This window comes from Macrotis lagotis, chromosome 5, assembly GCF_037893015.1.
Source record: "Macrotis lagotis isolate mMagLag1 chromosome 5, bilby.v1.9.chrom.fasta, whole genome shotgun sequence".
Taxonomy (NCBI): domain Eukaryota; kingdom Metazoa; phylum Chordata; class Mammalia; order Peramelemorphia; family Peramelidae; genus Macrotis; species Macrotis lagotis.
The window spans coordinates 215,016,677-215,034,650 of NC_133662.1; the positions used below are offsets into that span (position 1 = coordinate 215,016,677).

The 17,974-nt window shown below is 40.2% G+C and overlaps 1 protein-coding gene across 1 annotated transcript; it reads left to right on the forward strand.

Annotated features, from left to right (window-relative positions):
• The first annotated feature begins 3,952 nt into the window (after positions 1-3,952).
• On the forward strand, positions 3,953-16,127 carry LOC141490049 (acidic mammalian chitinase-like). The gene is made up of 11 exons (XM_074190321.1): positions 3,953-3,977; positions 5,564-5,593; positions 5,690-5,891; positions 6,741-6,797; positions 7,205-7,370; positions 9,449-9,573; positions 11,034-11,157; positions 12,276-12,461; positions 13,433-13,549; positions 14,841-14,982; positions 15,892-16,127. The coding sequence occupies exons 1-11, from the start codon at positions 3,953-3,955 to the stop codon at positions 16,125-16,127; spliced, it is 1,410 nt and encodes a 469-aa protein (XP_074046422.1).
• Positions 16,128-17,974: the final 1,847 nt, after the last annotated feature.

A 17,974-nucleotide genomic window follows, 5' to 3' on the forward strand; every position in this document is an offset into this window, starting at 1 on the left:
TCACTGGAGCTTTACAATATAAATTAGGCATAGCTTTTATAATGTACTTCAGTGGAGAATGGCTGATTGTCTAAGGAAGTATGAGAACATATATGCTCAGAACAAATGATATAGTTGACCATGATGCCATGGTATTGTCAAGAGCATTGGTTCACCCTCTTGTTGATTCTCTTCAGTAATGGGTGTCCACAAAACACTTTCCTATATCAATTCAATGGCTGAAGGTTTAGATATAGATCTGATCAGTAATATTTAAAATAGGAAATGATTTGGAAAAGGTAGAGTGACTGACCATTCATCGGTACAGAAAAAAGAAAAAGAATTGAAAGTCACACAAAGACAAAATGGAGAGATAATGATTTTACTACAGATACAATGAAAAGATCTAAAATCAATAGTCAGAAGACATTTATTAAGTATCTACTATGTACCAGGCACTGTGCTAAGCACTGGTAAAATAAATGCAAAAAAGAAAGGAAGGAAGGAAGGAAGGGAAAGAGGAGGGAGGGAGGGAGGGATGGAGGGAAGGGGGGAGGGGGAGAGAATCTGATTTCCCAACTGGGAATGGGCCTTGGCAGACAGGAGCCAGACAGGAATAATAAGCCAAAATATGATCACAACCAGCAGCTGAAACAAAGAGCAGAAGTGACAAATGGAAGAAGCACCATGTTTCAGAGGACAATGGATCATATTGTACTTATGAAATCAAACAATATTAAAGATTTAGACAAAGTGAAAGAAAGAAGAGTCCTAGAGTCACACCATATTACAAACAATATTTTTATGTTTGCTGATCATTTTATTTTATTTTTCCAAATATTATGAAAGTTTTCAACATTCATTCAATTATTTATAAGTTACACATTTTTCTACTACCCTCTTTTTTTTTTAGGTTTTTGCAAGGCAATAGGGTTATGTGGCTTACCCAAGGCCACACAGCTAGGTAATTATTAAGTGTCTGAGGCCAGATTTGAACTCAGGTACTCCTGACTCCAGGGCCAGTGCTCTATCCACTGCGCCACCTAGTTGCCCTCAATAAATAATATTTTTAAAGGCAAAAAAGATAAAGAAGAGAAAAAAATCTGATCAATACTTGGGAAAAGTCTAGAAAATATGTGCAGATCTTCCACTTCTGATGGGCTCTGTTAGCTCACATTTCAGAATTCTAGGTATTGTATAACTTTCCAACATTTACTTTGAGTTGTGTGTGTGGTTCTTCTGATAAAGCAGGTACCCTGGAGTCAGGAAGACCTAAATTCAGATCTTATCTCAGACACTTAATAGCTGTATGACCTTGGGCAAGTCATTTAATCCTGATTGCTGTGAATCTAGGGTTATCTCCAGCAATCCTGATTCATATCTGGCCACTGGACCCAGATGACTGGAGGAGGAAGTGAGACTGGTGATTTAGCACAGTACATCCTCACTCAAATCCAATTCACTTGAATGTCAAGGTATCACCTCCCTGATGTCATGGTCTTCAAGAATGAAGGACAAACCAACAACAATACATTGTCATAGTCTTATCCTAGCTTTTCCCCCCATTTGTTCTCAGCTCTTGGAATGTAAGAGGTGCTTAATAAATGTTTTTTCATTAATTAATTAGTTCAGTCCTTCATTCACGGACTGGAACAAGTTGGCCACTGTTTTAAATGTCAGAGTTGACACTTCAGTGTGGATCTCAGGGTTCATTTAAAATTAACAAAGAATTATTAGTTGTCTGTTGTGTAAGGTAAAGGTGCTACATTGGAACGAAAATATAGTACCTGTCCTCAAGAATTTTGGTTCTAGTGGGGAATACCATAGGGAAAGAAATAAGTTAATTCAAGATAAATAGAAGAGAGATGCTAACAACTACAGGAATATAGAAGGCTTCCTATAGAGGCAGTTGTCAAAGCACTTACTTGTATAATATTGCATCTAGAAGACCTTTAGAGGGAAAAGTCCTTCAAAAGCTTTGATCTGCACCTGGGATCTCTGCCCTATTAAACATTGATCTAAATTCCTAAAGGTCCTTCACTTTTCACTCCACTCATATTATCATGCAATTATCTTGGGAATCAAGATTTGCTTCATTTTTTGCATTTGCATATTCAGAGCATTTGTATTTGTACTCTGGAGCATGCTAAGGATTTAAAAATTACCTGTTGACTATTTGATGGGGAGGGGGGTATTTATATATGCACAGATAAAGAAACACAAAATGCTGGAGAAGTAAATATAATGTCATCTTCCTGAAGAAAGGGGAAGACACTTTTAATTGGAAAATCAAGAGGGAAATCTTCAAGGACTTTATCTTAAGGAAATGTTGGGAATGTGTCTGATTGCATGGATTAGTTGTTAACACTATCTCTTCATAGTTAAGTTGCACTTATCAACTTTTGCCAGGACATAGTTCCTGAGGCTGAAATTTTAGACAGGAACCCCTGGTTTTCCAGATGGAAAGAACCTCCAGAGGCTATTGGGCTCGTTGACCTATCTTCATGGCATTGACCTATCTCCAACAACATTATTTATTAGCTAGGGACCCAGGAGACATAGACACTTGCAAACTCTCTTACTTTCTGAGCTCTCCAGCCCTGAGATTCTTCCCATCAGAATTGCTTACTTCAAGAGATGTGGGCAAGTACCCCAGTCAAAGAATAACTAGAAATTTCTCTGTTTCTATGTTTTTTGTGAAAGTTACAGTGGCCAGTGGTATAGGCCTGCTCTCTTATTTGAGGCTTAGTGAGGTAATGTGTATGATGTTCTTTTCCCCTCATTTGTTTCTAGTCCTTAGCTTTAAAGAACCAAATGAGAGGGAAATGATGCCTTCCCATTGAAGCATTTTTTCTCCTTTCTTTTATCTTCAGTGCTTATCACAGTGTCTAGTTAACTTACACAAAAGACCAATAGCTAGAGTCCGTAGTTTTATCCTATGGATCTTAAAATCACAGTAAATCCTTTACCAACCAGATGGAGAAAGACTAACCAAGGCCATGCCTTTGGTAGGAATAGACTAGAAAAGAGTCACAATGCATGGAAGGTTTTTTAAAGACAGTGTAGGTGGTTGTCTACATAGTGAGACTGAAAGAGTACCAAGAGACCATGTCTAACCCACCATGTCTTGTTTTAGTTCTGTTATCTGGCCACAAAATCCTGCTAGAGTACCCACTCTCCTCTCCTCCTCCTAGGCCTTTCCATTCCCACTATCTTCATCCAAGCTGAGACCTCATCACTTCTTCTTTAGAAGGTCTCTTTGTCTCCAGTCTCTTCTTTTCCACCTGTCCTTTATGTTGTTGCTCAGGTAATCTTATTTATTCGTAAATCTGATCTTTTGCTCTTTTGCTCAAAACTCTTCATTGACTCCCCATTGTTACCAAATAAAAGCCTAACTGCTTAGTCTGGCTTTTAGATGCCTTCTGTGATCTAGCACCAATCTGCCTTTTCAGCTTCATCTACAGGGCCATACCAAGGGAGAAGGAGTAGCTTAATTTCTTTTACTTTTCCATTATGCCAAAGAATAGACTCAGAGAAGAGTTCCCCAAGAGCTAGGGAGAGTAGCCTCAAGGAGGAGCATACTCCCCCTTGACACAACCTTTCACAAATTCCCAATTGCCTTGGGAAGGGGGCCCTTCTTTCTTCTCATGGTCCCTTGAGCTGACCTCTTGCATGTGACTTCTTTTCTACAATAGTCGGTAACTTCAGTCAACAACCAGTGCTTCAGAAGTTTCCATTTTAATGTTTCCTATACTTTGGGCTAATTACACAAGAGAGAACAAACAGATAAGATTCAGAGGAGATGAAGGGGAGCCAAGTGTAAGTTCACATCTCCATCATTCCACCATGCACACCATTGAATTTCACTCCAAGAAGGTGGGTGGGGGCAGGAGGCAGGTCATCATGATTTCCTATAAAAGCAAGTCAAGAGTCCCATTGGGCTAGGACTTTGTAGTGACAACCCAGCATTAAAATGGGCAAACTACTGATCCTCACTGGTGAGTTTGTATTTAAGTGAATGGACTAGAGCCTCCATGGAAAGCTGCTCTTTCTCCTTCCCTGGAAATTACCTTCTCAAACTTTTCTTTTCTCTCTATCCACTCATCTATCCATCAATTCCTTAAGCTGTCATTTTTAATACCTGACATTTCCTTGACTAGGGTTCATGTATTCTGGCTCCTTGGAGAAGAAAAATCCTTGAGTTGGCTATATGATAGAGGATGGCACCATCTTAAAGGCAGGATTGTTTTCACTTTGGATTCCCTGAAGTCCCAGATTTGGATCCATTTATTGACTGAATCAATTAATGATTGGTGGGGCAATGTAGTTCCATTGGATGATGAAACTAAGCTAGTCTACCAAATGGGAAAAATAACAGAGGAAAATGGAGGAATATTTCCATCTTCTTCCATGGGAGAAAGAGTGATAAACAAAGCTAAAAAGACAGCAACCTGAGTAATTGATACTTGGAAGAGACCCACACTTAAGCCCTTAGATGAAGAGAGCTCACTGAGATTCAGTTTCTGAGCCCAAAAGAGCAGAGTTGACTATGTGGATTAGGCTTTAGAAAAGGGGTGGGAAGTGAAAGGAAAAGGGGAGGGGGAAACTTTTGACAGGTCAAGAAATAGAGATTACAGATTGCTGAGTGAGGCAAAGTGCTAACATCTCAGAGAGACAAGACTGGAGCTAGCAGAGGAAACTGGAGAAGAGAAGATTTAGTGAGAGGATATTTCACAACTGTTAATGTTCTGAAGGGTTACCACCTGGAAAAGGGATAAAATGGGTTATTTGGATCCAGAAGGCAGAACAAAGAACAATGGCAAATTTGAGCTTTAAGCAAAGAAAAAAAAATTTTTTTTTAACAACTAGAACAGTTCCAAAATGGAATAGGGACTATCTCAGGAGATAGTAGGTTTCCTGTCATTTTGGAGGCCAGTCAGTCAATAAAATTTTTTAAAATTTACTATTAGGGTTTTTTTTGAAAGGCAAATGGGGTTAAGTAGCTTGTCCAAGGCCACACAGCTAGGTAATTGTTAAGTGTCTGAGGTTGGATTTGATCTCAGGTACTCCTGACTCCAAGGCCAGTGCTCTATCCACTGTGCCACCTAGCTGCCCCAGTTAATAAAGTTTTAGTAAACTCTTACTATGTAAGTTCCGGAGATAAAAAGTAAGGCAAAAACATGGCCACTTATCAGGAAAGTTATAAAATCATGAGATGCTTGTTCAGGTCGGCACAGGACTAGAGCATCTTTAAGATCTCTTCTGTGATATTATGGGGGTTCCCTTAGACCACTGGATACTAGGGCTAAAGAACTTCATTTAAATCTTATTACATCCTCAGAGGAAAGATTTCTAGTTGTTTCAGAGAACTATAGATTTGACCGTTGGGTTTGCTTCCCATTCACATTGTATCTCTCTTCTCCAAGGAGGTTAGGTCAGACACCCATAGGCAGTGGTGACTAGAGGCACCTGCTTCTCTTTATCTCTTCTCTTTACTGCCCATTTAGATTTTAGACTGTCTGCCTTCAAACCAGGAAAAGGGTTTGCCTATCATTCTCTGACAAGATTCTCTTTCCTTCTTCAGGTCTGGCCTTCCTGCTGCAGCTGCAGCTGGGTAAGTGGGTTTGCTCCCAGGTGGGAAGGTGGGTAAGTCTGGGAAGATAATCAGTCAGCTCATGTGGTACCCATTCTCCCTCTTCTGAAACTCCAGTCTCAGCCTTCAACATTGTCTGCTACTTCACCAACTGGAGTCAGTATCGCCCTGGGATTGCCCGCTACATGCCTGAGAATGTGGATCCCTGCCTTTGTACCCACATCATCTATGCCTTTGCTGGCATGGCCAACAACCAGATCAAGACCATCGAGTGGAACGATGAGGCCCTCTATGCTGGCATCAACAATCTCAAGACCTAGTAAGTTTAGGCTGGGTTCTTTGAGTCTGCAAAGTCCTGAGTCAAAAAAGAGAAGGGTTCAAAGACAGTCAGCTCTTAGATCCTATCTACAACCACACAACGCTTAGCTCCTTTAGTATTCTATCTCACTTAGGCTGCTAAATTACAGTGAGGAGAGTTCTAGACCTGGTGTCAAGAAGGCTGAATTCAAATCCTGCCTCAGACACTTCCTTGATAGAATCTTTCAGTCTGCCTCAGTTTTCTCATCTGCAAAATGAACTAGAAAAGAAAATGACGAACCACTTCAATATCTTTGCCAAGAAAACCCTAAATGGGGACATGACAGAAACAAAATCTTATATTTAACCATTTTGCATTTATTCTCTTCATATTTATTCTTCATATGCCTTTCTTGTCTTCCTTGTTAGACTATAAACTCCTTCATATAGACTGTTTCCTTTGTCATGTTAGCATCCCAGAACCTAGTACAGTATCTGATATATAGCTTAATAAATGCCTATTGATTGGTTGACTAAGTAGCTTTGAGAGGAAAATAGGGAAAATGTCTCAGAAAGGATGGGCAACTTTCTCAAGGTCAATACAATTAGGAAATATGAAGTGGGATCCAAATTCAGTTCTTTTGTTTCCTGGACCAGTGTTTATTCTTCTTCATCAAGCTCCCAGACAGAGGAAAGGTTGAAGATTTCCAATAGCTGGGGGGGGGGGGGGGAGGGGTGGCTCTAATATGCAAATGAGATTTCCTGAACATATGGAGGGATTTCTCAAATGCAAAATACTGTTTTTGTTCATAGGATAATTATTTTCTTTGCCAGTGGCTTTTCTATAAACCAGGTAACTTTCTATCAACAGCAACACCGAGTTGAAAACCCTGCTTTCTGTTGGAGGATGGAATTTTGGAACTCAAGGGTAAAACATAAGAATTTCTGGTACCAGTAGCTAAATCAGAACTACCTTCCCTCTCTCTCCCCTACCCCCATTCCTCATTCCTTTCCAACTCAAACCCAGAGAAAATGTCTCTGAGTCTTTCCAGAGCAGTTGTCCTCATGGTTCTACAGCCTGAAGCTATTAGCAGTCAAATTGTTAGATATTTCCTCTTCAGCATCTTTAGCAGAAGTCTGGGGCAAGGCTGAACAATGTCCTTAGAACGGACTGGGAAAGTCCCCAGGATCCCCGACCACAGGATCTAGACTCTATGGGCTCTAGACCTTTGAAAGTAAAAGATTAGTTCACAAAGGAATGGGTTCCCCTTTAGCTCATGGAAAAGTCTGTCATAAGTTTAGTTTTGTTTCATTTTTGTTTTTTGCTGATTCTAGATTTTCTGATATGGTGGCTTCTGCTGCAAACCGCCACACCTTCATCCAATCAGCCATCCAGTTTCTGAGGAAGTACAACTTTGATGGACTGGACATTGACTGGGAATACCCTGGGAATCGTGGCAGCCCAGCAGATACAAAACAACTCTTTACAGTCCTATTGAAGGTAAATCTTTTCTTCCTAGTGTCCAAGGGAGATTAGGATGCCCTTACCTCTCCAGAGAGGTACTCTTTGAATAGGGTGGGGACTGATGCCTTTTCTTGATCTAGTATAGAATTCTGAGGGAGAGGAAGACATCCCAGAGTAGCCTATGGCAGGATTAATATTTAAGGAACTAATTCTCAGAGAAGATATGAGAAGAGGCAATTGTAAGTAGGGAAGGAGATGATAGGAAACTAAATGAGAGAAGGAAAGAGAAATGAAAGATGGGTCATAAATCCACAAGACTTAGAGCTAGGAAATGGAGAAATCATCTAGTTCTCTTCTTCCCATTTTATACATGAGGAAGCTAAGGTCTAGAGCTGGGGTGGGGAACTTTTTTCTGTCAAGGATCATATGGATATTTATAACATTATTCTAAGGTCATACAAAATAAACGAATCAGCCTGCTATATTTGGTCAAGCATTTAAGTAATTCACTCCTAAAATGTTTCTAGATTTATTGAATTTCTAATCCCATCTGTGGTTGCCTTGCCAGTGCCAGACTAAATCATTTTTAGGGTCTATTATGGTTTGCAGCCCTGACATCCCAGCCCATAGTCTAGAGATTATGTGATTTCCCCAGGATTTCTCAGGACATAGCTAGATGCAAATGTCTATCTTCTTCCCTGGGACCAGTGATCTGCCCTTTGTTCCACATTAATAGAAACAAAAATTCTGACATTCCAAAGCCTTATCTATCACAAAGATCCAATGTTACATCCCAACATAGTCACATGCCTGTATTTGCATGTACCCATCCATTTATAGTTCTTAGTTCCATTCTCTAGTTGGGAGTTAGTGAGCACATTTCAGGCCCTGACCCTAGGGCCATTACAAAAATATGGAGCTGGTACACAATAAGCTATAGCTTTAGATATCATTTCAATAATAGACTCCCAAGAGAGCCACCTCCACACCCAAGTTAATTATTTTATATAATAGCTAAGGTGTGTGTGTATGGGAGAATTGTTCTTTACAGAGTCTTTGTAAGTAAAAGCTCTTTCCAGGTTGTGTCAAGGTCTTCTCTTATTAGTCAGGTGTTCTCTTTGACTTTGTATGGGAGCCTTTATCCCCTGAGGATCTTCTGCCAGGCATCACTCCTTGACCTATCAGCCCAATAACCAAAAGCCTAGATGTTTATGGTCTATTTGGGATGTTCCCATGGGTTCAGCTCCCTGGCCATAATTCTGCTTTTCATTAGCTATTCATGCCTCCAAGAAAATTTCCAGGTCTACTTTCATACTCTATCAGCTATGAACCTACATGTATTTTGAGTCTACCCTCCACTGATCTGATAACATACAATTAAATTTTAACTAAGTCAAGTTTTCAAAGACTATGCTGGTGGAAAACAAACTCTGAAAGGTGCCGTCAAGTCAGATGGACTTTGAATTTCCAATGCTTGTCTTTGTGGAGCTTAAAAAAATCACACAGAGAGGCAAAATATCAAAGCTTTGGGGCAGCTAGGTGGTTCAGTGAAGCACTGGTCCTGGAGTTAGGAGGACTGGAGTTCAAATTTGTCCTCAGACACTTTAGTTACCTAGTTGTGTGATCTTGGGCAAGTCATTTAATCCCATTGCCTTAAATAAATAAAATTTTAAAAAATATTAATGATTTCAAGGATCTCAGATATCATCTAGTGAAGAGTGAGTAAACAGATCCAGAAAGCTTATAACTTGTCAATGTAATATAATTATCAGAATTTGAATGCAGATCTTAGCTTGATGAAGAATGAACACTGGTCCAGGAAACAAAAAGATCTGAATTTGGATCCCACTTCACTGATCTGGAACTCCTTATTCAGTTTCAAGTTTCCTTTCTCTTCTCTATTCCTCTCTGTCTCTTCCAATTTCAGAACCATGATAACAATCAAATACCTCAAGAGTGTGTGTAATTAGGAAATGAATGGCTCTGAGCTCTCTCTCTCTCTCTCTCTCTCTCTCTCTCTCTCTCTAACACACAACACGCACACACACAAACACACACACACACACACACACACATACATCAACTTTACAATGTCTGTGTCCTCCATATCCCAGGAAATGCATGAGGCTTTTGAGCAAGAGGCTACTCAGAGCAACAAGCCCCGACTCTTGATTTCTGCTGCTGTGTCTGCTGGCAAAGGCACCATTGAGACAGCCTACCAGATCCCGGAGATGTCCAAGTAAGTATCTCATAGCTCATGGGAGTCCTCATGTCAGGGTTCAACCGAGTCATGGAGGAAGTGGAATTGCTCACGTAGACTCCACCAAGAGGGAAGCAAGTCAGAGACCTGGGAGGTTACCAACCTGGAAAGGGAAAGGGTTTTCTTCCTCTGGGGGAGCTAATTTGAGACTTAATATTTTGATCTTTTCTCTAGAAGATTATTTGGAGGAAAATAAACTGTTTCCATATCACCTACTATCCCAAATTTCCCTTATGTCTTGAGCATGGAACTTATTTATTTACTTTCCTGCTCCTGAAGAAACCAATCTGCAAAACTTCAATTCCTATATGGAATTATAAGAGACATCAAGGTACTACAAGGTACATCTGCAAGGTACTCTCTGGTAGCAGATAGATTCTATACAAAAAAAAGTCATTCCTACCCTGTGATCTTTATATTTTTGGGCTTTTTTTTTGCAAGGCATTGAGGTTAAGTGACTTACCCAAGGTCACACAACTAGGTAATTATTAAGTGTCTGAGTCCAGATTTGAATTCCAGGGTGGGTGCTCTATCCATCGCACCACCTAGCTGCCCCTTGATCTTCCACTTTTTAATAGAATTTTATTGAAATCTTTTTTTGCCCTAACATCAGAATTTCCCATAATTTTCCTTCTTCCCAGTCCCAGGGAGCTAACTCTTGTGTGATCAGTTGTGTTCAACTCTTCATGACCATATTTAGGGTTTTCTTGACAAAGATACTGGATTGGTTTGCCATTTTCTTCTCCAGCTCATTTTACAGTTGAGGAAACTGAAGCAAACACAATTTAAGTGACCGCCCAGGATCACCCAACTAGCCCATATCAGAGGCTAGATTTGAAATCAGATCCTCTGGACTCCAGGACTGGCACTCTAGTCACTGCATTCCCTAGCTATCCTTTCTCATATATATAAATGATATTTTTAAAGTGTGTGTGTGTGTGTGTGGAGGGTAGAAAAACAAGAGAGTTAAATCAGCCAAACTGATCCATTTATTGCAAAAGCTTTAAAATACATTCAGTGTCCCATACCCATGGACACCCTCTGCAAAGAGGGGAGGGATAGGAATGTCTTTTCCCATATCATCCTCAGGGCTAAGTTCCAAAGCTCTTCATCATTTTGCCACATTCATTTTTTTGATGGTTTTGTGTAATTATTCTTTCCATTTACCTTGTAGCCATTGTGTAGCCTTTTTAGAAACCAACATACAAACAAATGAAAAAAAAAACTTGAGAAAAATTACAAAGTAAGCCAGTGGATAGGGATCAGGGATGGGCAAGAGGGCATCAGGTAAATGGCATAGAAGGAAAAGATCTTATGATGGTCAAAGTCTAGGGAGAAAGACCTTAAGGGGAGGGGGTACAGGTCATAGAGGGAAGAGAGTGAAGACCCTGAGCCTCATCTTCTTTGACTTGTTTCTCTCTTTTCTTCCTCACCGTAAGGTACATGGATCTTATCAATGTGATGACTTATGACCTGAGGGGTTCCTGGGAGGGCTTTACTGGAGAGAACAGTCCTCTGTTTGCTGGACCCGAGGACAAGGGAAGCTACATCTACTTTAATGTGGTAAGGAAAGCCCAGACACGATAGCCACCTTGAGCCTTTGGACAGTAATAGCAGTAAAAGAGAATGCATCACTGAGCATCCAGGAGACCCAGCTTCCAGGTTATAGGACTTATGGGTCATCTCACAGATGAAGAGCTGGGAACAACAGAGTTCGTTTACACCTAAAGCCTGCATTTTAAAGAGGAGACTATGGAACTATCGAGTTCCTTTAAATCGTGTCATTGAATTATGCCATTTCCCTTCCTCTTGCCCTTGTTTCCTATCTTCTTGACTCTGCTTTCAAATTCAAGATTAACTGCCCTCAACTCTCCATTCTTTGTGTTTAAAAGGGGGGGAACTGGAGTGAATATCTATAACATATAATCCCCAAATCCTTTCTATTTATTTCAAGGCTGTATGTTATGACTTCTTGCCCCACTCACCACTCACCCTATCCCCAATAAAGGAAACCTTTAAAACTTCTTTCTGAGGTTAGTCAGAAACATACTGACTGTACATGGAAGTTGATTTAGAATTTAATATTTGGATAGCATTCTGAAGGGGGAAACCTCTATAAGATAATGAAGAATGATTTGTATAATCCATTAGACACTGAAAGAAAAAAAAAATGGGTCCATTCGAGGCCTAAATTGTACTTCAAGTGTTAACATTAGAGGGAGAACACTGAAATTGAGAGCATATCTTTTCCAAAGTCATTCTAACAAGTATTTCTGTTTAGTATGTCTTCTGTGCTAGTATTAGGAAGGGTAAAGAAGCTTCCCTCAGGAAGCTTCCAGTCTAATCTGTGAGCACCTCCATTATAGTGTAAATTTCTCAAGAGCACGAACTGTCTTTTGCCTTTCTTTGTATCCCTAGCACTGGAGACACTTAATAATTATTGATTGATTAGTAAAAATTGGACAGCCAGTACAATGGCTCACCAGCTTCTTGCTTGCCCCTTTCCTTTTTTAGCAGGTTATCTTGTATCTGTAGGTTGGCTAGTATCTGTACCCAGAGATACCAATATTGATGGGGAGAAGAACAGAAAGGACAGATTACCACTACATGCTGCAGAGCCCATCCCTAGAACTGTCCTAGCTTAGTGACTTTCTAAATGTTTCCCTTCCTTTGTCCTTGAGGACTATGCCATGAACTACTGGAAGAACAATGGGGCCCCTGCTGAGAAGCTGATGGTTGGTTTTGGTGCCTATGCTGCGACCTACACGCTCACCAACCCCTCCAACCATGGTCTGGATGCTCCTACATCTGGCCCTGGTGCTGCCGGACCCTATACTCAGGAAGCTGGATCCCTTGCCTACTTTGAGGTAAGGTCCCCAGGGGGCTCAGCTAGGAAAACACGGTGGGAGAGATTCCACTGGGTCTCCTGGAATGCCAAGTTGCTGCTTTGGGTGGATGTGAACACATGAGTACAGTTTAACAATTTTATCAAGTGCCAAATTTATTAGACATCCAAAATATGTCTACAAGGTATTAATAAGAATGAAAGGCACAAAAGAAATCCTGAAAGAATTCCTGCCTTCAATGAACTTCCAGTCTCTTGAGAGATACAATCCATGTTTTGATAGCAGTACCTTCTATTTTTTTATTTTTATTTTTTAGGTTTTTGCAAGGCAGTGGGGTTAAGTGGCTTGCCCAAGGCCACACAGCTGGGCAATTATTAAGCATCTGAGGTCAGATTTGAATTCAGGTACTCCTGACTCCAGGGCCAGTGCTCTATGTACTGTGCCACCTAGCCACCCCCAGTACCTGCTATTTTAACTTTCCCCAATACTACATACTTATGCACCCATGTCAGCCTCCTTTCTGTCCTTTCATGAGTACAAGGCAAATAGCACTACTCACATAAAGAAACAGACCCAATGAGGTTAAATGACTTACCTAAGATCACACAGCTCTTTAAAGACATAATCAGGACTAGATTTCAGATTAGCAGATTTGAGCTCAGTGAGCATTTCAGAAGCTACAAAGGCATCCAAGTTGAAACCAAATGAAGGGAATTTAGTTGAGACTGAAGCTTCAGCTATTTTTCATTCCTACTGATACTCTGGAAGTTAGAGGGCAGTTCATTCTCCCAGGAGAGGAAAATGGTAGCCAGGTTTGATGGAAGGAATGATTAGAGCAAAGGAATATTTTAGGGAATTGAATGTGTAGTCCCAGAATACTACAGCTGGAAGGGGACTAGAGAGAAGTGACTTGTTTAAGAGTAACTATAAATCAGCAAAATCAAGTCTAGACCCCAGGTTTCCTGACTCCCATCTTTTATTTCCTATTCTAGGTCTGTGGCTTCTTGAAAGGTGCCACTGAGGTGTGGAATGCCCCTCAAGAAGTTCCCTATGCCTACAAAGGAAACCAATGGATTGGCTATGATAATCCCAAGAGTTTCACTCTCAAAGTGAGTCCTGCTTCTTCCTCTTGATGTAGGGAGAGGGAACCCACAAATATAATGCCTACAGTAAAAATAAGTAGTATTTCATCATCCCTCCATCTCTGCTACTTTTTCTATTCATCTCTCAAGTATTTCAAGTCAATTTCCCCCCCTCTCCTTTCTTTGGTCTTAGAGATTCACTGCTATTAGCTAGCTTTGCTGGCATCCTCTGAACCAAAGAAACTGAGTCCTGAGCAGCCTGAACCTGTTTCAATGATTCAGAGTGACTGGATATCTCCCTACACCTTCTGTTTCCCATACTATAACAAAAGAAACCAATTCTATTAGAATTAAGAATGTCATTTATCCTCATTCAAGTTTACCTCTTGAAATCTATACTCAAATGCCCTATGGGTTCAAGAACTCCAGATTAAGATCTCTTTCTCTAGAACAAATCCTTCCCTCCTATTCCAAGAAAAAAATAAAGACTTTCTACATTTATTTCTCTACAGCCCCAAATCTAGGTGCCATCATTTTTATCCTCCCACTGAGTTGAAAGTCATTTTTGTTGTACATTTGCCTAGATCCATAAGGAGGCAAATTCAGCTCCATTTTCTACCCCTTGGGTTATCTATTTTTCTAATCCTCACTCTACTTTCACCCTGGGGTAGATACCCTATAATATTTCATAACACAATCTCACCAGGAATCTCAGGGTTCACAGGAATCATTCAGAGAGTATTCTCAACTGGTGGAACATCAGGACAGAGTTAAAAAAGAAACTGCTACTTTGGATCCAAGACGATCTACTTTTCCTCCTTAGCAAAACCTTCTGTTTTGAAAATCTCCATTAATCCATTTACAATTGTATAGTTCCTCTCAAATTCTTCTCCTTACTTGCCTACATACCCTTTCCTTCCCTATATTGAGACTAGTGATGGAGGAAGGTATATTCTCTACCTCATAAGATCATACATATAGATCTGGAAGGTACCCTAAAGACCATTGAGTCAAACCTCCTCACTTTATAAATAAGAAAACTAAGTCTGAGAAAGGTTACATTATTTGCCTGGGATCATATAATTAGTAAGTGTTGGGGCAGGATTTGAACTCAGAATTTCTTAACTCTAAATTCAGTATTTTTTTTTATCAATTATGGCATCTCACTGACTAGACTCTATCTTCTTTCACTTCCACTCTCTTTTCTCTACCTCCAATTCACATCTCTTAAGATAGTAACCCCGAAAGTCCCAGAACTTTGGCTTTTTGGAAGTCCCCACTGATCAAGCTTTCTATTTGCCTTTGATTCTCCCAATAGGCAGACTGGTTGCGAAAAAACAATTTTGGAGGAGCTATGGTCTGGGCCATTGATTTGGATGACTTTACTGGAACTTTCTGTGGACAAGGCAAATATCCACTCATGAATGCTATCAAATCTGCCTTGGGCGTCTCCACTCCAAGTAAGTAGTGATCCCACCCCACCTCCACCATCCAGGGACTTGTAAAGCAGACAAGTTGCTAAGGAAGAGCATCAAACTGGAACTCTCTTCACTCTGATTGTATTTTAAAGACTTTTAAACCTATTTTTTCTACTTGTCCTAAAATGTTCAGCCTACAACTGGCAAAGGAAGAGAAAGGAAGTCTTATAAGATCATAGCTTATCGAGTGAATGTTCCTTGTGAGAATGTTCTCCTTTGACAGAAGGATATAAATGGATTTCAATAAAATGGGACAACCAGATATAAGATTTGAAGGAAAGGAAGAGTCATTCACTTTGCACATTAATTCCTTCAAACTCTGCCACTGGCCATGGGAATTGATGAAGAGACAAGAGAAGTCAGGGAGAGAAAGATACAGAGATGATAAGTCTAGAACAAAGCAGAGAAGTTTAAAGGGGATGAGGAGGGAACCAAATGAACCCTCTAGAACAATTTGCAGCCTACTCAGGAAATGAGAACAGAATCAGTTTCCAAACTAAGTAAGATTACCATAATAAGTAAAGCTATGAGAGAAAACTAGTTCTTGGAGGATAGTATCTAGAATGCAGGACCTTGCTTCTATTAGCTCCCTGAATGTAGGCTAAGCTACAAGGTACCACTATCCTTTGGGAGGTTTATTGATCCTTGGTCAGAAGCCCACTGGGGAATTTAGGTGTATTGACTCCTTCACTTGCTTTCTTTGGGAAACTGGGAGGCAGGAAGATCTGAGTTCAGATTCGGTCTCATACGTTGACTAGTTGGGTGATTCCCAACTGTAAAATGGGGATATGACAGTACCTATCTGATAGGGTTGATGAGAGGATAAAATGAGTTAATGTTTGTAAAGCACTTGGCCTCTTAGTAGACACTTGATAATGTTTATTCCTTTAGGTTGTCGGGTGCCAACCTCTACCCTGGGCACTAGTGTTGCCCCCATCGTCACAGCAGCCCCTGGTGGTGGTAGTTCAGGAGGAAGTGGGTTCTGTGTTGGCAAATCCAATGGACTCCATGCAAACCCCAAGAACAAGAATGCCTTCTACAACTGTGTGAATGGGGTGACCTACGAGGAAACTTGCCAGGCTGGTCTAGTCTTTGATACCAGTTGCTCGTGTTGTAACTGGGCATGAACTTTCATAAAAGAATGATTATTAAAGTTATATTTTGCAACTGAATTCTGATTTGTTTGCCTTGCTGAACTAGATACCTGGTAATTAGGGACCTGTAATACTAAGAGGATTGCAGTAGGCACAAGATGCATCACAAAATTTTAACAAGCATGGGTCAAATAGAGTTCTGACCTCAGACACTGACATTTGGAGGGAGGAGCAGAGGAATAAGCTTTCTGGGGGTGGGAGACTTCCTTTCCATTGTAACCACTTATCCCCTCCCCTCCCCTTTCAGCTTTCTCTTTGAATTGCCACATCTTTTCTTCTTCTTCTTCTTTTTTTAAAGGTTTTGCAAGGCAATGGGGTTAAGTGAAGTTAATGAAGTTAAAGGTCTCACAGCTGGTAATTAAGTGTCTGAGGCTGGATTTGAACTCAGGACCTCCTGACTCCAGGGCCAGTGCTCTATCCACTGTGCTACCCAGCTGGCCCCCACATCTTTCCTTCTTATCCTTACAGAGGTGAAGGCCAAATTTCCCTCTCCTTTAGCTCAAATACAAGTGTCATTTTTACAAAGTCCTTTGCTTAGCTGCCCCACCATCTGGTGCCCCCTCCTTCATGACAAGCTATATTTTTGTCCTAGTTATATCTGGTAAGCTAAGACTTCTTCTTAGTCTCCTCTCCTCTGTGGCAATTTGGTACCCATATAGTGTCCCTGGTGGCAAAGGTGGATGGGAATTTATCCTTTACCCCTTTTCCGAGGTGGCTACTCTGACCCAACCTTCTGAAGGTTCTGCCCATTAGACTAAGAATATAAGGTCTTCTCCCCTTCCCCCAGTGAGTGATACATGGAATAGAGAAAGTGTGGTATGGGGATATTAAATGCCTTGCCCAATGTTATAAACTAGGACTCAGAATATGTACCCAAATCTTTTGCTTCCAAAACTTTTATTTTTTCCACTTCTCCCATGAAGGCACAATCCCATGTAACAAGCATTTATTAATCACTTACCATGTATGCATCAATCACTGAGATAAAAAAATATAATCCTTACCCACCAAAAGCTTATAGCTTCACTGGAGGGGAAACAGTTTTGTACAGAAAAATGAATACAAAATATATACAAAAAATAAGCCCATGCCCCAAGGTCCTCTCTAGACTCTGGGTTCACATGGACTGGTCCTAATCCTGGACCTGACACAGTAGGGTTTTTGTTCACTTTGGCTCATTATCTTGGAACTTGGGATTTACTCTTGGAAAATATATAAACATATTTCATATCTAAGTTTCCATACATTTGGATTTTTACAAAGGCATAACCATAGAAGACAGTCTTTATTTCATCCTACAGAAAGTATAGACAATACAAAGAATTTATAGGAGCACATCATCATCATCATCGTCATCATCATCATTATCATTATCATCAACAGCAGCATGAATAAAACAATAAGAACAGCAAAACATATACAGCACTCCCATTGGAGGGAAGGCATTAATGTTAAAGGCAGCATTCTTATAAAGTATCTCCCATACTTGTAGAAAGAAAAACTTTTTTTCTATTTTAAAGATTTTATTTATTTTGAGTTTTACAATTTCCCCCCTAATTTTACTTCCTTCCCCCCACCCCCCACAGAAGGTAATTTGCCAATCTTTGCATTGTTTCTATGGTATACATTGATCCAAATTGAATGCAATGAGAGAGAAATCATATCCTTAAGGAAGAAAAATAAACTATAAGAGATAGCAAGATCAGACAATAAGATATCAGGTTTTTTCCCTAAATTAAAGGTAATAGTCCTTGGTCTTTGTTCAAATTCCACAATTCTTTCTCTGGATATAAATGGTATTCTCCATCCCAGACAGCCCC